The sequence below is a fragment of the Melanerpes formicivorus genome, unplaced genomic scaffold, assembly GCF_026170545.1.
Source record: "Melanerpes formicivorus ecotype bairdi unplaced genomic scaffold, bMelFor1.0.p_v2 SCAF_10, whole genome shotgun sequence".
In the NCBI taxonomy this organism is placed as follows: domain Eukaryota; kingdom Metazoa; phylum Chordata; class Aves; order Piciformes; family Picidae; genus Melanerpes; species Melanerpes formicivorus.
In genome coordinates this window covers 6,656,933-6,680,380 of record NW_027142362.1, presented here as the reverse complement: position 1 = coordinate 6,680,380, position 23,448 = coordinate 6,656,933, and the positions used below count along the sequence as shown (strand labels likewise).

The 23,448-nt window shown below is 47.6% G+C and overlaps 1 protein-coding gene across 6 annotated transcripts in view; it reads right to left on the bottom strand.

Moving 5' to 3' along the window:
• The window catches only part of ARNT2 (aryl hydrocarbon receptor nuclear translocator 2), a 108,781-nt gene that overhangs the window by 16,833 nt on the left and 68,500 nt on the right, over positions 1-23,448 (bottom strand). For all 6 annotated transcript variants that reach the window (XM_068143443.1, XM_068143444.1, XM_068143445.1 and 3 more), the window contains 6 exons: positions 16,694-16,770; positions 14,485-14,619; positions 12,005-12,079; positions 7,899-8,050; positions 1,431-1,503; positions 1,150-1,273 (listed from right to left, as the gene is read on the bottom strand). In XM_068143443.1, the coding sequence (XP_067999544.1) occupies positions 1,150-1,273; positions 1,431-1,503; positions 7,899-8,050; positions 12,005-12,079; positions 14,485-14,619; positions 16,694-16,770 (636 nt within the window). The remainder of the gene's footprint in view (positions 1-1,149; positions 1,274-1,430; positions 1,504-7,898; positions 8,051-12,004; positions 12,080-14,484; positions 14,620-16,693; positions 16,771-23,448) is intronic.

Below are 23,448 nucleotides of genomic sequence, written 5' to 3'. Positions count from 1 at the left end.
ACTTCGCTGTTAGAGTAGACAGACAAGGATGGACAAGAAGGACAGAGAACTCATAGCAATAGGGGACAGAAGATCAAGTCTATCCTGCAGTTACAGAGCTTTCTCCAGTTGAAAAGGCCAAGCCAGACATAAGAAACCAATACAGTGAGGTCACCTCCCAGCACCCCAGGAGCTAAAGCCTGTGGGTTGTTTCCTCCCTGCGCTGCGTGACACTTGCACGTTGACTTGGTTAAAAGGAGTGTAAGAACTCCTCCTCTGCAGTGAGGACAGCTCAGGACAATAAACAATTAACAACTTCTTCCATCAGCTGTGCAATTCATGAGCCTGCTTTCCTACAGATACACTTCAAATACCTCCTCTTCAGCTGCCAGTCCTCTCAGTGAGTTCTGTCTGTTAGAGCAGCAGGCAGCATAGGCTGGGGCTCGTCTGAGTCTGGGCTACGTCTGCCCAGCTGACAAGTTGGCTGCTACCTCGCAGAAGAGGGATGGGAAACCCTTTAGTGAGGGCAATCAGTAGTAAGGACTCTGTCCTCAGAGTCATTTTGACAAAATACAGAAGGACATTCTATTGCTGAGGCTACCATCACTCTTCCAGAGAGCTTGCCAACAAGTTCAAATGCTGTGGGGAAAAGAGCAAGGACTCACCAACTGGTAACAGTTGGCCTCTGCTGACCAGAAGGCCAGTACGTTATTGCACCTCAAAGCAGCACTTGCCTCTGAAAGCATCAGTGCAAAAGCTGATGGCTTGATAACAATCTGCAGGCTGATCAACAGGGTAAATTTGGTAAGCCATGGTTATTTAGGGAGAAGAACTCACAGCTGCTGCCTGAGACAGAAAAGATGTACTTAGAAATGGCAAGTTCTGCCCAGTGTGTTTAGCATGTCCAAACACTGCTTAAGGTGCCCCTCTGAAATTAAAAGAGAAACCAAAACTAGGTAGCTCTGGTGGCACAGAAATTGTCCTTCCCCCTTGCATTTACCCCTCATCTTTAAGAGAAATATCAGGCACAGGCAAATTCCAGGAGGAGTCCTGCTCAGGAATCTCTCTGCCATGCTGTAGTTTCTCTTCATTCTCTCGAAGCTGTGCTCCACATCACACAACCAGGCTGCAGATAGTGTTAAAAATTCAACACCAGAGGCATTCACTTACAAGCAGTGATTCCAGCAAACATCTCAGCAAATCTAGGATCTCTCTCCTGGGAGAAGATAGCATCAGGCTTTTCCACAGATTTTCCACCCTCGTGAACACTGGCTGGTATGCTTGGAACAGGCACCTGTTGAGATACACAGAGGAAGGGGATTCCCTCCAGCATGTTTTATGAAGAGGAATTCAGGGACAGCCCCAATGTGTTTTTAATTTTGCAGAGATGTGCCACTGCTTTACAGTTGAGAAGATCAGAGGCACAAAAACAAGAACTTGAGAAATGTCACCTGAGATAAGTCATAGGATGACAGCCCATCTCTTTGATGCACTTCAAGTTCTGCTTGCTGCTGCTGAAGTTGTCTGCAAAGGAGACAAAATGACTTAGTTACCAGTTAAGACACAAAAAGGCACAGCCACAGCCTCCTGTTTGAGCCCGGTGCAACATCTCTCAGAGGCCTGGGTAAACCCTTCCCAGGCACATCCCTGGGTTTGCAAAGCCTCTTCACTGGGAAATCTTGCACCACAGCAATGTAATGGGGCACACAAAGAGCTTGGCTGTAACAGCAGATGTCAGGAGACTGAGAGACTACTTCACAAAGTCAAATGGCAAAAGTCGGGCACAGACTAATGGCAATGTGAGGGACAGCTCAGACAAGCTCCTGGGGTCAGTAAGAGACTTCCATCCCGTGACAGAATGGAATAGAAGTAGAATAGAATAGGAATAGAATAGAATTAGAATAGAACAGAATAGACCAGACCAGAACAGGTTGGAAAAGACCTTTGAGATCATCCAGTCCAACCTATCACCCAACACCATCATCAACTAAACCATGGCACCAAGCACCCCATCCAGTCTCTTCCTAAGCACCTCCAGTGATGGTGACTCCACCACCTCCCTGGGTAGCACATTCCAATGGCCAATCTCTCTTGCTGGGAAGAACTTCTTCCTAACATCCAGCCTAAACCTCCCCTGGGGCAGCTTGAGACTGTGTCCTCTTGTTCTGGTGCTGGCCACCCGGGAGAAGAGACCAACCCCCACCTGGCTACAGCCTCCCTTCAGTTAGCTGTAGACAGCAAGAAGGTCTCCCCTGAGCCTCCTCTTCTCCAGGCTAAGATGCTTTTCCAGGAGACACATTGCTCACACACCAGTTCCTAGGCTCCTGGGCAAACTGGACAAAAATCTGTAACCTGCAACAAACAGAAGTTCAGGGTGGATGGCCAGAAAGGTTTCTGCTAGCCTTACAGTGTGAGAACACAGAACACACAGAGTCACTTCAGTGCTATGAGCAACATGCAAGGAAGCCAGTGCTGCAGGTCACTGGAATGCCAGGGATTTTCCATGTTACTTTAGCCAACAGAAGATTGCTCAAAATTACCTCTGGAATGCAAAGAAGGTTTTTGTTCACAAACATCAAATGCATACTTCTCCAACAGAACTATAGGAGGTCATTTAATTTAGTTTACTTCTGGCCAATCTATGGGGGAAGCTCTCCTCAATACCACCCTGTGGGCAACACCCACCCCTTTACTCCTGTTGTTAAGGTGAAGCTCATTACACCTTCCATTTGTTTTTCCTCCAAAGCCTGGGTGTGTGTGTCAATAAACAGCACATCAGGTCTCTGCTGCTCTGTACAAAGCATGTTTTCTTGGTGCAGCCACACACACAGCTGAGCCAAACAAAACAGCACACTCACTAGGTGTTTGTTTTCTAGGCACTTCTAGCTTAGTGCTCCTTCACCCTCCTCAGTCTTTCATCTCCAGTTCTCACGAAGCTGCAGTACAAGATCCATCCCATGTTGTGTTCACAACAGCAGCCTCCCAAACCCAGTTCCTATAAAGTGTATCTTCACTGAGCTCTGCATAAGCTATTCTGCACTTAATTAACACTGAAATGTAAAGCCAAGTTAAATTCTTCTGCTGTTGTTTGCTGCCTCTGTGTAAACAGTTCAAATGATGCTTGAAAGCTGAAAGAAGCAATGCAGCAGTTCCTGGGCCAGCCAGCCACAGAGAGCTGAGAGCTGCTGTCACACACGGCTGCTTCAGCCCTGGCCATCTGCTCAGCCCTCCTGACTGAACACTCAACACATTCAGGGCTCTGCAGTCACCATCTAAGTGCTGGGTTCTACACATTGGCCACAACAACCCCATGCAGTGCTACAGGCTGGGGTCAGAGTGGCTGGAGAGCAGCCAAACAGAAAGGGACCTGGGAATGCTGATTGATAGCTGGCTGAACATGAGCCAGCAGTGTGCCCAGGTGGCCAAGAAGGCCAATGGCATCCTGGCCTGCATCAGGAGCAGTGTGGCCAGCAGGAGCAGGGAGGTCATTCTACCCTGTAATAAGCACTGGTTAGGCCACACCTTGAGTCCTGTGCCCAGTTCTGGGCCCCTCAGTTTAGGAAAGATGTTGAGTTGCTGGGAGGTGTCCAGAGAAGGGCAACAAAGCTGGGGAGGGGTTTGGAGCACAGCCCTGTGAGGAGAGGCTGAGGGAGCTGGGGTGGCTTAGCCTGGAGAAGAGGAGGCTCAGGGGAGACCTTATTGCTCTCTACTCCTACCAGAACAGAGGTTGTAGCCAGGAGGGGGTTGGTCTCTTCTCCCAGGCAACCAGCACCAGAACAAGAGGACACAGTCTCAAGCTGTGCCAGAGGAGGTTTAGGCTGGATGTTAGGAAGAAGTTTTTCACAGAAAGAGTTGTTGGCCATTGGAATGTGCTGCCCAGGGAGGTGGTGGAGTCACCATCACTGGAGGTGTTTAGGAAGAAGGTGTTTAGTTGATTAGATGGTGTTGGATGATAGGTTGGACTCGATGATCTCAAAGGCCTTTTCCAACCTGGTTAATTCTACTCTAATTCTATTCTATCCTATCACTTTTGTAAAGGTGCAACAACACCAGAGCTCATTACCAGTTCAGGCAAAACTCAACCTGCCTTCTGATTTTGAAACCAAACCCAAAGCCTTCCTTGGTTTCGATTTCAGTTTCACAGCTTCAAGGAGTAAATGAAAAAGAGTTTTCCTGGCTCTCCAGGATACCCAGCCTAGGAGTCAGGTATTGTCTGGGTCACCTGAGCACTGCCTGTCCTGCAGGAGCTCATGGAACCCCCAGCAATCTGAAGGGTTTGACAGGTCAAATTTACTTCAGTAAATGCCTTTTGGGGGAAAGGGAAAGCTCTGTGAAAGTTCCTTTGGCCCTAGAGAGGATTTCAGCTGAATTCATTGGTCGCTATGAGCACTGAACTCACTCCTTCCCTTTCCAGGCATCAAAGTAACCAAAACCAGGACTTGAACTTTAAAATGAAGTCTCTGTGGTGGGAGAGAAACAAGACTACAGCATCCCTATCCAGCTATTTTTATGTGAGACAGGCATGCATGCTTCCTGTGCCTGCTTTGGACAAAAGGGAGTAACAAAAGCCTTGGGGCTTCTCTTGTAAAACCCTCTTGCAGAAACTCTCCAAATCTCCCTCTTTTATCCCACAATTTCCAAGTCAGCCCTGTGAGGATGTCTGTCACACACTGGCCTTGAGGGATCAGATAAGTTTCTCATGATCCTCTTGCCATCTGTAGGCTAAGTCTTTAGTGGCACCACCAGGGGCTGGAATGTTATCAGAACTGTTGATCTCCTTTAGTATTTGGGCCCATGAGAATCCCCAGCAGAAAGCAACTCTCCCACAGGCAGGGGCTGGCTCACCCAGCAGCCTGCCTCCAGCAGCAGCCTCTGCCAGCTCGCTCCCAGAGTGGAATGCTGAGAGTCAGGATTCCACGTGCAGGATTCACAGATGCACAAAGTGCAGCACAAGACATGGGGGCTCACAAAAGTGGCATACCAACATTCCCCTCCAGGTCAGGGAAGTATCTTCCTTCTATGCAGGCAAAGGTTTTTCTCTAGCACCATGACAGATGATTTCATTCCAAGGCTGCTCTAGGTGTATGCTAAACAAACACTGGATGCAAGAATCATTTCTTTTTGGAAACCCAACAGACCCAGCCACACAGGAAGATTCTGTCAAGTGGGGAAACTCTTCTTTTTTGGCCAAACCCAGCACAAATGCTAAACCTTAAATGCTTCATTTCTCCAGGAAGTTTCTCTTGGATGCCTACCCCCAAGTGAAAGGGAGAGAAGTTTTCTTTTCTCTTTCTGCAATGATCAACGTGGACATTTGAAACTAAGCATTCATTATCCTTCTGCACCAAAAGCAAGCTTGGAAAGCTGGCTGCTTGAAGCTCCAGGGGAGTGGCAAGGGAAAAGGAGGAAAGGGAAAAGGAGGAAAGGGAAAAGGAGGAAAGGGAAAAGGAGGAAAGGGAAAAGGAGGAAAGGGAAAAGGAGGAAAGGGAAAAGGAGGAAAGGGAAAAGGAGGAAAGGGAAAAGGAGGAAAGGGAAAAGGAGGAAAGGGAAAAGGAGGAAAGGGAAAAGGAGGAAAGGGAAAAGGAGGAAAGAAACCCCTCCAAACCAATCCAACACCACAGAAATACCCAGTCCCTCCCGAACTGGAGCCAGCAGTGCCCTCTGCAGTCCTTTGGGAGGACCTCTGTTCGCTGACCAGCGCAAGCCCAGGGAGCCACTGCTGGACACAGACCTACAGAATGTGCCTTTCAACCACCCACAGTTAAAAACTGATTGAAGCCTGCAGCTTTGGGCTCCATTATCTTTACAACTCCGTGCTGACATTTTAGCTGCCTCAGAGCTGTATTTTCAGGACCTGGCTAGGTTATCATGGCCACAGACAGAGCAGAGCTGCCTACAATCACACAGCACAAGTGCTTGGCTTGCACTTTGCTGGAGCCAGAGCAGCTGAAAGCATCCATCAACATGTCAGGAAGGCCACAGACACTGGGGTCAGTGCTACACATCCAGCCCCAGCAGGACCTGACTGAGGAGGTGGAAAACAACAGTTACCACAGTGTACACCTCCACGAGGCACCTAGGGAAGCAGAAATCAAAACATGACCCTAAATGTGCAAACCCAAAACCCCCAATCAAACCCAGAAGCAGGGAGGAACAGCAGCACATTACAGTAGTCCCCTGTGCAAATCTGAGAAGTGGGAGAGAACAGAGAACAGTTTGAATAACGTATTCCTTCTGCTATTCAGAGGCAGACATATAATGGGTTGCATCTTGCCACAAGAGCAGAACATTCTCTCCATGATAGGAGAGAGGGAACATCCTCTGTCAAAGGAGCAGCAGGCAGCTGCCATATTAGGTCAACAGTGCTGGGTTGTTATTCAAACCTAGCAAGAGAGCTACAGGAGCCAGAAACTGGCACAGTCCTATTCAGCACTGTACTGCTGCATGCCAAGCTGAACACTAGAGTGAAGGCTTGGAGAAAATCACTTCCAGTGTCAACACAAGTCTACAGCCCCACTTTTTGATCTGTGGGCTCTTGGGAACAAAGCACAATAAAGGCAGCCTGGGACTGATTTCCTAAGCAGCTTTTTGCTTTGCAGGCCTGGTTCTGCATATAGAAATTATTTGGCAAAGCAATATGGGATAGCAGAAATATCTGTTTTGATGCAGAGTGCAGACAGGGAGATGTTCAGCTGTCTGCTTTCAAGGCACATTTGCTTGTTTTCAGTGAGCTTAGCTGTTCAGCTGTTGAAGTCTGACTTTTCTGGGTATGCAGAAAAACCAGAAGCATGATTGTGATGCTGGGTTTCAAGCGAGTGAAGCGAGCCCTTCCAGTCCAGGTATGCATCACGCCCACAAGAGCCAGCAAAAGAACACCCAGAGGCACTTACCAGCTTTGCAAGTTCAAATGCCAGAGCCCCAGGGGTTTGGTTTTGCAAAGTGAAGCGCTCAGCATGCATCTCCACTAGCAGACTGCTTGTTCAGCATTTCCATTACACAGCCTAACAGGTTGAGATCTTAAACCCAATCATTTCCTCTGAGCTAGAAACTTGGCCAAAACCAAAATAATAAAATCTCTGGGCAGACCAGAAGCTGATTATGTTTTAGAAATAGATTTAAGTTTATATTGGAAAGAAGAAATATTCATAACACACACACACACAAAAGCAATGCCTTTACTGGGGCCAGGTTAGCTTCTGCAGCTACTGGCTCAGAACTCAGCAGGCTCCAAAAGCCTCTCTGCTTGCTCACACTGTGACAAACTCCACTCCACTCCACTCCACTCCCAGGATGACCTCCTCCTAGGAGGTCCAATGACAGGATTTAGAAAATACTAATTCAAAGACAGGATGATTTATTTTCCCCCTGAAATAAGGGGCTGGATCTGTCCCCACACTTGGGGATAATCAAACAGATCTTCAGTGAGTAGCAGGAACTCTTCCCACTCAGTGGGAAGGAACTAGTGAGCTTTCCTAGGCCAGAAGAGTAGACACAGCTCAAGAAGATTCCCAGGATTAGGGAATGGTATGATCACAATGAACATGAACACTCAATTTTCTCTTTGGCTTAGGAATTAGGCTAACCTTCCTCCAGTATCAGGACAGCTGGCCTGCTGCTGGAAGCTCTGTGCTAGTTGAAGGCAGCCTGGACTGAGATCAATGGGCTTGTCTAATGACATCACAGATAAGTGACGTTTCCCCCCAGTGCAGCCAGGCCCTGGAAAGAGCACAGGGTAATGAGACAGACAGCTACACTGGGAGCTCATGAGGCAGAAAATCCCTGTTACAGGCTGCACTGCTGCAGGGGAACAAACACAGCTCCAAACAGGCTGCCCAGAGATTCCGAATGTGCTTCACAGCAAAAAGCAAGCTTCAAATTCTTTCAAAACCACCCAGGAGAGCACAAGGAAAAGCACATACTTGACATTAGTGTTGGTGCAGATGATGTACTCAATCTCATCAGAGTAAGGGTTCTGGAAGGTGAAGCTGCTGGTCCTGATGAGCATCCACTCCCGGTTCTTGGTGCGAAAGCGATACATTACGGACAGCACCTGGCCCTTCAGCTTCACAACCTGCAAAACCAGTGCCACAGGGTAAGGAGACTGCTGCTTGCTGTGCAAATGGAGAGGAACTGGTGCCTTTGGAACCCAAATTACAGAAAGCTATGGACACAGCAGGCAGAGTCTCAGTTTGAGTAAGCAAAATCTGCTCCATGTTCGCAGTTACTGCCTTCAGGATTCAGCCGTCACACTTCGTTATGTAAAATGCCATTCCCCAGCCTGTACATAACAGTAGCACAGACACAGGAGATACAGTAGGTTGTGCTGTTATCCCAGCAGGGAAGGTGGCCTGTCAGTCAAGAGATTGACAGCAGCCAAACTGAGGCTCTTTTAGATGTCTCTATGCAAACCATAGAGCAAACCCTGCAGCTGAAACAAGAGCCCACAAGGAAAGAATCCACATCTCGAGACTCCCAGCTTTTCTGCCTGGATACCTGGCTACACAATCCATGCATGTGACACACCAAAATCACAGCAGCATCAGAACTTAGGAGGACACTTCAGAAAGATGACATTTTTTAGAAGCTATACACAGTTGCTTTGGGTTCTGTCCCCAAACACTTGCACGATGGCAAGGTGCTAACAAGAAAAGCCTCTTGCTTTCAGATCAGCCAGGAAGTCACTGTCCCTTTACAGAGTATTCAGGAAAACAGAGAGCAGACTTTTTGCTTGGACAGCCCTTTGCTTAGGAATAAGAATTCAGATGTCTGGCAGCACTCAGTTCAAATTCTACCTCTGGTAACTCAGGCTTTGTTGGAATCACCAGGGGGGCAGCAAGTGAGGAGCAAGAAAGAGCCATCTAAAGAATCACCCCGAAGCGACACTTGCGCCCTGGAACTGCAGCTGCACTTCCTGTGTCATCTCACAATCTTGGGCTAAGCCAAAAGAAAACTCAGAGGGTTCCAGGTCATTCAGCTGGCACTGGCCTATCTATGTTTATTTTTTTATTGCTTTTCCACCAAGCTATCTCAGGGGTGCCTCAGGGAAGGAAAGGGAAGGTCTACTGCAAATAAATGCCACAACTCATTGTGGGTTCTTGATCCTTATCCACTGGAATTAACTTTTTATTAGCTCTCTGTATTCTGTAAAAGGAGCAAAATCCAATATTTATCCCCTGTCTTCATTGACAAGCAATTGGATTAAGAAAAATGCTCCAGCCCAGGGTTTTTTTTTTCCCCCCAAAGGTCTGCTTTCCCAATCGATCAGCTGGACCCGGGATTAAACAGAATGAATGTGAACAGAAGACTTGAAAAGCTTTAGCAATGCCCAGGAAAGCTCAAAATCAAACTGAGCTAAGTAACTTGGGGTGTTTTTTTTCTTAATTGCCTTTGTAGTTTTGAGTTCAGTGAGTGCTGCTCTTTAATCAGCAGTTTTCTGCTACCACACCCAGGGTAAAAAACACAGCACTTGTGTGGAAGTGTCCAATCTGCACAGCATCCCACTGGATATCAAACAGCTCTATTCTGGGGCCTTTGATACTGAACTCTAGTTGTTGATCTTGGCCTTCAGACTATCTTCTGCTGGCCTGATTTTCCCACCCTGATGAATGAATTTATCTTCCTAAGGAAGTAAAAGCTTTGAGCTGGATACTGGCAACTGACCAAAAACTGCAGAACCCTCCCTCCTCCCTCATGCACCAACCCGATTCTGATGCTGTCAGCACATTAGAAATGTCAGCTTTTCAGAGGGCTTTAGGAGAAAAGAGGGAAAGGAGAGTTTAGTGGAAAGCAGTTACCTTTTTTTTTATTTAAATGAAAGGCCAACCCAACAATAACAAAACAAACTGCAGTGATCTGTTGTCCTGAAGCCTGAATTGAGCAAACACTAATTCTGCAGCAATGTGAGACACAGAGATGGCTGGTGGGAAAATCCTGAACCGTCTTAAAGCAGTGCACACAAACAAGACAGCACACCAACAATGTGCAAGCTGATGTTTAACCTTTACTTTCTTACATTCTTTGGTATTAATAAAAACCACCTGGTGCAGAGCTTAACTATTTACTTGTCCTTTTTTCATTCCTTCTTCTATTTTTGAGGATTGAAATAACAGCCCCAGCACCACTGCTACTGTGCTCAACATGAAGGCACCCAGAAGGAACTGCCTGCTACAGAAACAGCACCATGTGTTCCTAGACTGGGCACAGGCACCTTCTGCACCACCCCTGCTGTCTTTTTGCCATGACCTGAAGCAAATCTTGTAGGTCCCTGATCCAGCAAATCATTTGTGCACTTGCCTAGCAGTGAGCAAGTTCTCCAGTTCAGGGATACCCCAGCAGCCTCCCACAGCCTAATCTCCCCCTCAGTGAACACAGTGAAGGCTAAGTCATTAACTTGGATGTCAGTCAGCCCTTCTGAGCCCCAGGCAATCACTTCAGAGGTGGGTATTTGATGTGTTGTTATCCAGCAGCTCTCTGTCAGTGTGTCTTGGATGAATTTGTGAAGTCAGTCATTTGGGCACTAGTAAAAAGCAGCAGATGTGCTCTTGCTGCTTTTCAGGCACAGCTTCAGGGAGCTGAACCAGCTGAAAGCTAGTCCCATGCAGCAGTTATTAGTCCCTCAGCCAGCTTACCCAGCAAGTCCAGCTGTCATAGCATCAGGACAGCAAGGAGGGTGGGGAGGAGGCTGAGGGGGGAGACAAGAAGTTGGAATAGGATCTGACTGCTGGTGATGGCTAGGTTCAGCTGCAGCATCACACCTTGCCCTACAGTGGGGCAGAGATGATTGGATGTGGTGACCTGCTTCAAGCATCTAACTCTCACAGGCTCCTGCCTGTGAACCAACATTTGAATTTATAAGGTCTGCAGCTTCTGTTCCAACTCAGTCTGCTCAAGGGCCATGAAGTGGATGCAGACTGCTCAAGAGTCTTTTCTGGTAGCTCAGCAGGGAGCTGATTCTCTTCACTTGAAGGAAGGGGGTGTTCAGAAACAGTTGAAGAGCAGAGATACTTTACACCATCTTACACACTCCTGTGGAGACCATGAGTTCAGTTTCACAAGCTGTCCCATAGACACAGAACAGCACTTACTAGTTCTCCCCAGGGAGGCTTTTCAAGCTCAGTTTTTGCATGCCATACTTGAATAAATAGTTTGATGTAGAGATGATTGCAAACTCACTTCACATCCATGTTTCACAGCTGAAAATGCATCTCAGCATCCAACACAAGATGGATCAACAAAGCTTCTGTGAACTACAGGCTGCTGGCAGAAAATCTGGAACCACTTTTATCATCTGGACCTCAATGGTCAGCTAAACACACTGCAGTGCAGCAGGGAAGGTGCTGAACAGACCAGGGCAAGCAGAAGGCCTGGGGAAAGCATTCCTACTGTATGTCCCAGATCAGAATGAAATGAAATGCTGCACCATGGAGCAAAAGCCTTTGACAGAGCTGATGTGAATGTGGCCCACTGTAAAAACAACTCCAGAGCAGTAACTCCTTCCATGTGTTGTATTAATAGCTTGTTACCTCTGTATGCATTTCTATTCCTAAGAGGCAGAAGGGTCACATCCTCTGTTGATGTAAAGTGGTGCAACTCCATTGAAATATGAAGTATGTCACCTATTCTAGCAGAGAACTTAGGCCATAAATAATCCAGGGGGGGAACCACCTTCAAATCAACAGCCCATCTTGGAAGGTAAAGCCTTCTGGTTACCACTGAACACACAGTGGGATCTACACAGGCATCTCCAAACCATCTCTGCCTGAGCAGGGAACACTCATTTCATGTTTGGTGAAGGGAAAACAGAAATGTCTCACTGGGTGGCTTCTTTCTGAAAACCTGAAAAGAGATGCTGCAGTTTAAACTACCACTTATGCAGCAAATGATCAACAAATTGTTTCATTTCTTGCTACTCCTTCTGCAAAACAGAAAAAAATACCTTGAAATGAAAAAAACCAAAACCAAACAAGCTACTTCTCCAAACAAAATAGCAAACAATTGGCAGAACAAAAGGAGCAGAAAACAGCACCTGTTGGAAACTCTCTCTCAGATGGCTTTGATCTTCAGGATGGCAGAATTCTAAAATATCCTTCCCCAGGAGATCCTAGGAAAAAGAAACAAAAATAGCAACAACCTAAGTTGTACAAGCAGCTCAGACCACAACCCAAATCCACATGCAGATCTGCAAGCGCAGGGGCAAGGCCTACCAACCTTAATGGGACAGCTCAGTGAAGGGGAAGAGGAAGGAAAATGATTTGCAGGCATCCTGTCCCACATTATATAGAGCAGGGGCAGAACAGGGAAGGGCAGAGCAGGGCAGAAAGGAGTAGAGCAGAGCAGGGCAGAAAGGAGTAGAGCAGAGCAGAGCAGGGCAGAAAGGAGTAGAGCAGAGCAGAGCAGGGCAGAAAGGAGCAGAGCAGAGCAGAAAGGAGCAGAGCAGAGCAGAAAGGAGCAGAGCAGAGCAGAAAGGAGCAGAGCAGAGCAGAGCAGAAAGGAGTAGAGCAGAGCAGAGCAGAAAGGAGCAGAGCAGAGCAGAGCAGAAAGGAGCAGAGCAGAAAGGAGTAGAGCAGAGCAGAAAGGAGCAGAGCAGAGCAGAAAGGAGCAGAGCAGAGCAGAGCAGAAAGGAGCAGAGCAGAAAGGAGCAGAGCAGAAAGGAGCAGAGCAGAAAGGAGTAGAGCAGAGCAGAGCAGAAAGGAGCAGAGCAGAGCAGAGCAGAAAGGAGCAGAGCAGAGCAGAGCAGAAAGGAGCAGAGCAGAAAGGAGTAGAGCAGAGCAGAGCAGAAAGGAGTAGAGCAGAGCAGAGCAGAAAGGAGTAGAGCAGAGCGGAGCGGAGCAGAGCGGAGCAGAGCAGAAAGGAGTAGAGCAGAGCAGAAAGGAGCAGAGCAGAGCAGAAAGGAGCAGAGCAGAGCAGAAAGGAGCAGAGCAGAGCGGAGTAGAGCAGAGCAGAGCAGAAAGGAGTAGAGCAGAGCGGAGTAGAGCAGAGCGGAGTAGAGCAGAGCAGAAAGGAGCAGAGCAGAAAGGAGTAGAGCAGAGCGGAGTAGAGCAGAGCAGAAAGGAGCAGAGCAGAGCAGAGCAGAAAGGAGTAGAGTAGAGCAGAGCAGAAAGGAGCAGAGCAGAAAGGAGCAGAGCAGAAAGGAGTAGAGCGGAGCAGAGCAGAAAGGAGTAGAGCAGAGCGGAGTAGAGCAGAGCGGAGTAGAGCAGAGCAGAAAGGAGCAGAGCAGAAAGGAGTAGAGCAGAGCGGAGTAGAGCAGAGCAGAAAGGAGCAGAGCAGAGCAGAGCAGAAAGGAGTAGAGTAGAGCAGAGCAGAAAGGAGCAGAGCAGAAAGGAGCAGAGCAGAAAGGAGTAGAGCGGAGCAGAGCAGAAAGGAGTAGAGCGGAGCAGAGCAGAAAGGAGTAGAGCGGAGCAGAGCAGAAAGGAGCAGAGCGGAGCAGAGCAGAAAGGAGCAGAGCAGAGCAGAAAGGAGTAGAGCAGAGCAGAGCAGAAAGGAGTAGAGCAGAGCAGAGCAGAAAGGAGTAGAGCAGAGCAGAGCAGAAAGGAGTAGAGCAGAGCAGAGCAGAAAGGAGTAGAGCAGAGCAGAGCAGAAAGGAGTAGAGCAGAGCAGAGCAGAAAGGAGTAGAGCAGAGCAGAAAGGAATGGAGTAGAGTGGAATAAAGCAGGTTGGATGAGACCTATTATTTGTACTGTTGCACAGCTATCCATTTAAAAACACATGTTAAGTGACTTGTTTACTGCCTGTGAAATGGTCTTTGGAACAGATTGAGAGCCTCTACCACAGCTCATTTTATGGCCCTTAGTTTTGTAAAGCCAGTTATTACAAAGCTACCAAAAATAACAATTAATGAGAGAAACAAATGAGCAGTAATTATTTCTTCTAAAGTGCAGCTGTTGAGAGTTATCTGAGGGACAGCTGTGGTGGTCAGGAGTTCTTTCATCATTCTACTCAGTTCTGTGACTAGTCTCCTACTAGAGGAGCAGATGTAAGTCTAAAGGCAAATGGATGCTACAAGTTGCTCATTCCAAGAGTGATTGGCCATTGGGATGTGCTGCCCAGGGAGGTGGAGGAGTCACCATCACTGGAAGTGACTGGATGAGGCATTTGGTGCCATGGTTTAGTTGATTAGATGGTGTTGGGTGATAGGTTGGACTTGATGATTGCAAAGGTCTTTTCCAACCTGGTTAATTCTGTACTCTGTAGATGATGGGTATTGCTCAACAGATTAGCAGGGGGAATAAAACTCTCTCCAAGCACTGCTAACTTCCTGTCATGGAAAATGTCCTCACTGCAAAGCTGCTCAAGGTCTAAGGCACCTTTCTGTTCAAACTGGTTTAGATGTAAAAGGTACAAAGGGGCAGCAAAGGGGAGAGCTGGACATTTGGCAGAGGAGTGGACAGCTCAGGAAAACCAGCAGCGTTCGGTGCCTGCCGTACGAGGGGCAGGCCACAAACATTCCCTGCTCTGCTGCTTTTGTTTTCAATGCACCAGCAGAATGTCCTTCAGCAGCTCACTGACCTGGGGCTGATAGCCAATGACACTGATGCACCTTGGGTCAACAAAGGTGATGACTCCATCAGAGTTGTGCCTGGACAGGAACTCGGTGGGGACTGACATGCCATTCATGTCCATGCACACTGGAGAGCTGGTTACCTACAACCAACAGAGCCCACAACATTTAGTCCACAAAACAGTCACCTTAAGGCAAACTTGGTTACAGAGCTGAAGGACAAAAGTTCTGCTGGCAGAGTGCTAACTACTGTAGGAAGCAATAAATAAAACAACAGCACAAAGAAATGACACAGAGCAGCCTTTAGTCTACTTTGCATCTCACCCCATGGCACCTACCTAGGCTTAACAGCACAGCAGCATAACAAATACACCAGAAGCTCCCAGGAAGGAGGGATACAGTAAGAATGGAAGTACAGCTGGATTCACCTCACTTTGTAGCACCACATTAAATTTGGGCATCTTGGTTCCTACCTTTGTCAACCAAGGAGAGACTTGCAGAGGACAATTCAGTCCACCCATTTTAGGGTAGGAAGGTCAATCTCTACAACAGGCCCCCTCATCTGTAGACATATCCAACAGGACCAGCTCAGATTAAACACTGGACTCTCAGGTGAGATGAAGCTCACCTGAAACACCCAGAGAACCTGAACAAAACTCTCCAGGAGCTGAAGCAGGTGCTGTTAGGCCAGCAGGTGGCTGCTCATAAAAAAAAGCACTGTTCTCCTATAACGCCCCTCAGATCTCACCAGACAGAATGATGCATTTCCAGCTCCCAGCCTGAAACCTGTGCATCCACTCATTCCTGCTGGGGCTACAAGCTCCAGAGCTACCTCTGTTAACAAGGCCCCATGGCAAAAAGAGAAAAATCTCTTTCTTTGCTGTTCTGCAGCAGATCAGTCAGTGAACTGCATGCAAGGTCTCAACTTGCTGTTACAGGGTGGAGTTTTGAATGCAGGCACCTTGACTCCTTTGGGATTAAACCCATCCCAGAGCCTCTGCTTGCTCTCCCTCATGCACTCTGCCGGCTCTTCTAACCTACCAAGAGGTTCTGACACTCTACATGTTGCTGATGTGATTCTCTCAGAAAGCATCTTTCTTTGGCAGCTGTACACACGAGTCCCCTAACATCCCTCTCTCCATCAGTGGAATATGTAACCCTTCATGACAAAAACATGATGAAGCTCAAAGCCATCCTGCAATGCTTCTGCAGCTCTGCCAATTCAGTGGAGACACTTTGCAGAAGTGCCAACACTTGCAGTCGTGTGCAGGCTGTTCACCTCAGCAAGAAGGGTTTGGCACCTGTCCTCTCATGAAAGGGTCCTTCCACCTTGTCAGAAGGAGTGATGCCAGACTAGCAGATGGCAATGAGTGCAGGCCAACAGGAGATCATGCAGGAGGCTCAAACATGTTCACCCATGGCAGAATTCCCAGACTGGGAAGATCAGTCTTAGCCTCCCTGCTGCAGAGAAGGAGACTGCTTGCTGCTCTAGCTCCTGCTCACAGCTCTCGTCAGGAGAGGGCAAAGGAAGATGTAGAACATCAGTTGTGACTGTCTGGACGAAAAAAGCACTCAAATTTTATTCTCCTCTTTGCCTCAGCTGAAATCACATCTGAATGCACACTACAGTAATGCACTGAGAATCAAGCCATTGTTTGGGAGGTGCCTCTTGACTGCCTTATCTTCACTGCTTTCAGAACAACTCCAGCAATCACAGCTTCTTCAGCAGTTGATTAGCTGGAGAGAGACAGAATGAAGAAAAGACCAGGAGGCAGTGCCTTTGGTAGCTACTGCAACCTACCATCTGCAGCACCTGCACTCCCACACTGCTGACCATCTGGAATATCCCAGCCCTATGCACCTAGGGAACAGCAGGTCTGCTCATGCTCGTGCTCCAGGAGCACCTTTGCTGTTATTTCTGGGTCAGGTACACATCTGCACCAAATCACATCTTCATTTTGCTCTGCTGACACCTTCTGAACAAGTCCTGCCCGTGGCAGAGCGGCTGGAACTAGATGATCTTTCAGGTCCCTTGCAAGCCAAACCATTCCATGATTCTGTACATCACTGGCTGCACAGCAACATCAAGATGCTTCGTGTTTTGTAGGCACGTTAGAAGCCGTGGTCTGGTTGCAGAGCTTGGTGCAAATCCTTCACAGCTAAACCACACCAATTATGCTTTCAGAAGCAGTTTGTACACAGAAAGACTGGCATTACCTGAAGCCTTCCTATTGCCACGAGGCAGTATTTACTACCTTGGCCCACATCAGCATCTTCTTCTGGAATAGTCATTCCTAAAGCAAACAATAACAAACACTGTTACAATCAGTAAATTGGGGCGGGCAGAGATGCTGCTGGTCCTGCACCATCCTAGATGCTCTAGACCGTACAAAATAACCTCACTGCCTCTTTAATGCACAATCTCTGGGCTCAGGCCAGATGGCCTCTCTCAGTTCTTCATCCCACACACCCCACAATGCATACACAGCACCCATGGCAGCAAAGGCAAAGCAGATAGAAGAATTCCACGATCCACTGAAACGGACAATACCATCTCCCCACAACATGCAGCATGTGGTCACCTCAACTGTTTAGTGAATGCAGGCCATGTTCAGTTCCTTTTGTGAGGAATACCCTAGAATGAGTCTTACAAACAAGGCCTAGCTTGGATCTTCCACAAACTTCAGGCTCAGACTCAACAGCTGGTTCTACTTCGGTCTAGAATGGCCCAAATCTGGGTCTCTGCGTTAAAGGGCTGAAGGAATGCAGATGCCTGGCTTGGTCCAGTTGTGTAAGAGGAGTAACTCCTCCAAACACAGGGACCACTTCCAAACACACATGTGTGCTGGTTTCCAGCTCAGCCTGTCACAGCTCAGAGGAGCTCTGTTTACTTGACAGTTGGCTAGGCCTTAGCTCAGCCTATTTCCCAACTCCAGTTTGGAGATATCAGCTTCCTCTGAAGCGCCTGGAAAAACATCCTCCACGAGTGACCCTGCTGCCTCGTTTTAAGTGATTGGTAAACTCTTTCACAAGGCCTTGCAAGGAATTCAGTCAAAACAGGCAGTGAATCATTGAAGAGGCACTTAAAAGCGTTAAGGAATTTAATTGCAAAGCAGCTACCAGTTATGGAGCAACAGCCACTTGATCCTCACAGTTTCCAATCCCCAGTGTAAGTTGATCCCTGGAGCATGCAGAGGATGACAGCTCACAGCCTCCTTACGTGATGCCTCTGAGAAAGGGCTACAGATGCTGCTGAATGAGCTGAAGTAGTCCCTGGAGGAAGCTACATCCAAATAATTGACTCTTATCTGACAATCAGTTTGTAAACAGCACTCTACAGGTGTTTTGCAGATCACACTGAGCTATAAGATAAAATAAAATGTATAAAGCAGGAAAGAAAAATACAGGTGTAATTCTGTACCAGCTGCTCAAACTTTGTTTGCAATGGAATTCACAATTTTGGGGGGGGCCCAGCTTCACTTGCAGCTCCTGACAGATAAGGAGGATTTTATCAGGGAGTCTCAAGAGCTTCCTAAAGGAGGAGGCACTCTTGTCCCTTCTGCCAAGTGGGCACGTGAGGTGCAGTGTGAACTTCAGTGTGCTGGGTGCTTGGGGGATGGATGCTTGCTAATTCTGAGAACTAGGCCACCAGAGCAGAGCAGCTGCTATAAGGCAATAATTTCAGGCATTCTAGTTGGATAACCTCAACCAAGAGATTCCTTTGCAGGGGAGCTTTCCATTTCAGAAGGGCAGGTTTAAAGCATTTCCCCCTGACTCCCTTGGCTTTCCCTATTGCTTCTTTAGTGGCACAGCACACTGCAAAGGGCAGCAAAGATACTCAGCTGGGTGGCTGCCACTTCACAGCATCTTTTTTTTCAGCAGCCTCCAATAACACTTTTCCTTTTTAGGAACTTGGGCTATGCTTGCTACTGCCCAAATAAACTCAAAGCACCATAAACAAGCTCCAAAAATAAACCTAGCTAAGAAACACCATTTCTGATGTCACTCTTGGCAGGGGAGGCTGTTGTTCTAATTTTCACCCTTTTTTTTTTCCCCCCTCCCTTGCAAGATGGATGACATTTGGTCTGCATAACACACTGGAAAATGTATTGGTTGGGTTATCCCCCACGACATTCCATGAATAAAAAGCAGCCTGCCTGGAACTAATCAATACATGACACAGTGAATTGCTAACCCTCCCCCCCTGAAAGTGCCTACAGTAAAAATATGCCAAGCTGATTGTCTGCTCCTCTGCAGTGTAGCTGCTGTTCCTGACAGCATTCCACAGTGAGAAATTGCTTGCTTCACTCTCCTGCTAATAGTTACAGAGCTTCAGCTGTGGGGAAGCTTCTATCCGAGAGGCATTTGTACAGAGATCTGCCTTTGCTTCAGCATGCTGCCTAGTGAACACACTCCAAAAGGGACAGGTAATTAAAGATGTGTGCTGCACTTAGTACTGATCTGTCCAGCTCTTAACAGTGTTCCTTAACATCACCAAGAACCACCAGCATCTCCAAAAAACATTGCAGAAAAAAATACCCAAACAAAACAAACTCAGTTCTGGTGTCCCCAGCATAAGGAGGACACAGAGCTGGTGGAGGGAGTCCAGAGGAGGCCACAAAGATGATCCAAGGGCTGGAGCACCTCTGCTATGAGGAAAGGCTGAGGGAGCTGGGATAGTTCAGTCTGGAGAAGAGAAGATTCCAGGGGGACCTCAGAGCTGCCTTCCAGTATTTGAAGGGATTCTACAGGAAGGCTGCAGAGGGACTTCTCCAGGAGGGTGTCTAGAGACAGGACAAGGGGGAATGGTTTGAAGCTGAGGCAGAGCAGGGCTAGACTGGAGCTGAGGAAGAAGTTCTTCAGTAGGAGGGTGCTGAGACTCTGGAATAGGTTGGCCAGGGAGGCTGTGGCTGCTTCCTGCCTGGGGGTGCTGAAGGCCAGGCTGGATGAGGCCTTGAGCAGCTGAGTCTAGTTGAGAGGTATCCCTGCCCATTAAGGGGAGGCAGGAGCAGATGATCTCAGAGGTGCTTTCCAACCTGAGCCATTCTAGGATTTTATGATTCTATGAAATTGATCTTTAGGAGGCATCAACAAAACACACATCAGCTCTCCACATTCCTTCTGTGTGACCCTGAGAAAAGCTTTGCTTCCCCCAACACCAAATCCGTGCTCCTCTAGAAGAATAAATACTCTGCTCTGCTTGTCCAGGTCACTGTCAACACTTTGCAAAGCTGAGCCTCCAACTGAGCATCACAAACAGGATGCTGTGCTCTTAGAGGTTGAATTTCATTTCCAAGTGTCCTTTATGCCAGCACACAGTTTCCCCCAGGGCAATGGCATGTTTTGCTGTGGACATAAGGAACTTTTTAGTTTTTCCAGTGAGCTTCCCCTTGGCTCTAACAACAGAACACCTTCATTTTCTGCCTTATTTCTCTACCCTGCTGCCCCATATTTTCTGCAAGGCAACACAACAGTGTTAATGGATTTGTGGCTTGACTTCTCTGCACTCAAGAAATCATTTTTGTCCTGAGCCTTCAGCAGGATGCATTTGAGGTGTCCAGTGGTCAGCAGTAATCCCTTGGCAATGCCTGTCTCCATCAGAGCCACTCCTGACACCCCTGTGCACCAAACTGGGCTGTGCCCCTTTAGCTTCTCCCCTCCCACCCCCCCCAACAATAGAAAAAGGCTTTCACAAGACAAAGCTGGGGATGTTTACAGCATACCAAGGGAGAAGCTCAGGAAAAATCCCAACAAAAACCAACATGTAAGTGGGGTTGCTTAATTAATTATAGCCTTAGCTCAGCTGGCAGTGCATAAGACCCTTAATGGGAAGGTCGTGAGTTCAAGCCTGCAGTGGGCAGGAGTGTCCTCCCTACTCTAGTCAGGAGGTCTGTGGTGACAGGTTGGACTCGATGATCTTTGAGGTCTCTTCCAACCTTAGTGATACTGAACACTGAAATGACAGCACTGCAAAGAATATTCAGGCAACTGTTTTGTTTTGTATTGGCAGAAGGCAGAGCTCTGCACTCAGGTCCAGATCCTGGCCCACAGCTTAGGACAACCTAACAGCTTTGGCATGCTGTGGTTAGGATGTTACCGTAAGTCTGACTGGGAAGGCTGAAATGTTTCTTTTTTAAGATAACAAAACTAAAGGGGGTGGGAGGGGGTGGGGGGGGAAGAGTTTGCAACATTATTTGAATTTCACCTTGTTCTGGGACCTTTTACTTGGAAGTTTGCAATTTTAGTATCTGCCTAAGCCTCCTGCTCAACTGTGTGTCTCCTGCAGGTCCTGGCTTTGATTTGCAGAAAGCTAGCAACACCCTGACAAACTGTTATCTCCTCTCTTCACCAAACAGGCATGCAAAAAAAACCCACCCCAAACCCCTAAAATATGAGGGAAATATCATATGGGCCACATTAGATTCATATTTTTCCAGGAATGGGATGTTCAGAGGGAAAAAAAAACAACCCACAAACCAAACCAGAACCAAAACCCAACCCCAAACCCCCTTCAAAACCAAAGAGAAAGAAAAGCAAATGCTTGCTGATGTTGAAAAGTGAATGATGATGAGAAGTGATAGGATGAGAGGAAATGGCCTCAAGTTGCACCAGGGGAGGTTCAGGTTGGACATTAGGAAAACATCCTTCAGTGAAAGGGCTCTCAAAAGATTGGAGCAGGCTGCCCAGAGAGGTGCTTGAATCCCCCTGTCTGGAAGTGTTTCAAAGAGGCAGAGATGTGGTGCTGAGGGACATGGTTTAGCACCAGCCTTGGTAGAGTTAGAGAATGGTTGGACTGGATGAGCTTAAAGGGCTCCTCCAACCAAAACAATTCTGTGATGCTCTGATGGAGCTCTTCTTGCTTTTGTGAACATGGACCACCATCTAGGCTGAGGATCATGAGCTGCTTCAGCAGCAACAGTGGGGCAAAGGCTCAAACTGGTGCTCAGTCAGGTTCAAACAAGGGGTCTTCACCTCAAAGCAGCACTGCCCTGTGCTTACCCAGCCCAGCACACCCTCCACATAAGAATGAGCAGTGTCAGTCACTGGAGCACAGATCTGGAGTACTGCATGCCTTTGACTTCTGCACAAAGTTTACCCCAGTTACTTGAGCCCAACATCTACCTTGTGGAGGTATCACATGCTGGGTTTGGCACTTGAGCTTAGTTTCACCCTTCTCTTGCAGGCACAATGGACAAAAAGGAAAGGCCCATTAACAACCCCAGCCTGAATGGATGCACTTCTCAGAGTGGCTCAGCCTTCTGTCTGTGTCCCCCTGATTGAGAGACAAACACACAGCCTTGAGGGAGCAGCTAAATAGCTCCTTCTTCCAGGCAAGACAGAGAGAGCTCAGGCTGCAGCTCCTCTGGACCTCCTTTGTTCAGAAATACAGCAGAGGCAGGTGCAGCCTGCAGGCCCTGCAGGCTCCAAGCTCAGCTCTGTGTGGAGGATGAGGTGTGATGCCTCCTGCACCTCCTCTCTCATTTCTCAGTCAAAAAGGGCAGTCTGCCAAGCAGAGAGCCATCCTGCTCCAGTAAGGATAAGGAGAAAACAAAATCAGACTAGATGTGCAAAGGGATTTCATACTGACCACAGACCTAAGCCACATCAGAATTTGCCTTCCACTCTGTGTCTGTGAAAGAAATCTCTAGTCCTTAAATTTGCCACCATGCTGCTGCCAGCTGTCACCTGTTTTCACCTGCTCCAAGCATCTGAATCGCTGAAGAGATTCAGCCTAGGCTGCTCACAGCAGCAGCACTGTCAAACCTGATAGTCTATCACACTAATAACGCTCCCAGAGCAGCTCCTGACTTGCTATTTCTGTATCAAATCTGATTTATACTCAGTGTGAGACTGAAAAAAAAACCCCAACCAAAACCACCCCCCACACATTGGCCACAGACAATGCAACACAACCCAGAAGGAGAAAACACCAGGTGCTGAACATATTAAGCACAGATGAAGTGCATTTGTAACTCCTAGGTATTTCATTTATGGGAGGATGTTTTATGTGCTGGGTATCAGCTGTACAATGCACGTGCCACATGGCACGCCCTGAAAGGAGAGGATGTGGAGTTTATGCTAGAAAGTCCTCTTGGCAGCTGAAAAGTAAATCAAAATGCCTCCCATAGCTGAATTTTTAATCAGCTGCAATTTAGCACAAGCCCATTTATTCCCAAGAATCCAGAGATGATGCAAAGGCCTGGGGCTTGCTGCTCTAGCTGCTCTGAACAGAAGTAATTTTATTACAGGGTAGAAAAGCCTCAGCAAATTCAATTACTGCTGCACTTGCTTTGCAGGTTATGGGTGAATTACCATTGGAAAGGAGAACAAATGCAGTGATGTGGCCACTTAGTTACTCAAATACATTGGGAGCCAGCTCAGCTCATGGATATTCCCATTCAACTCCAGAAGGGAATGGAGACATGACAACCACCAACACAAAGTGGGGAAGACTAGGAGGGCAAATCAACACTCCAGTCAGGATGGTCTGCCTTGAAACAGGCACCAAGGCATGACTGTTGTGAGCAATAACTGGGTAAGAAAATAGACCACTGAAATTCCACCTAAGGCTGTCAAAATGAGAAACACCTCTCAGGACTGTGCTGCACTTTGGAGGCACTAACCCTGAGCAGGAGCACTGAGGAGCACCATGTGATTCTGAGGAGAGCAGTAACAGAAATGGGATGCAATTCAACATTACTAAATGCATAAGCATGCACTTGGGGACTAATAACAGTCATAAACTACAGCAACAGAAATGAGATGAAACTTCACATTACTGATTGAAGGATCACACAATTTAGTTTAGAGCTATTTTTTGCTGTGAACTGGAAGATCTTGAGCTGGCAACTGAGAAAGAGGCAGCCTCGTGTGTCTCTCTCAGGTGCTTTAGGATGCCAGCAAGGATGCAGCACACAAAAGAGAAGAATGCTGCATCATTTCCTGTCTTGACTGGCAACATATTTTCATTA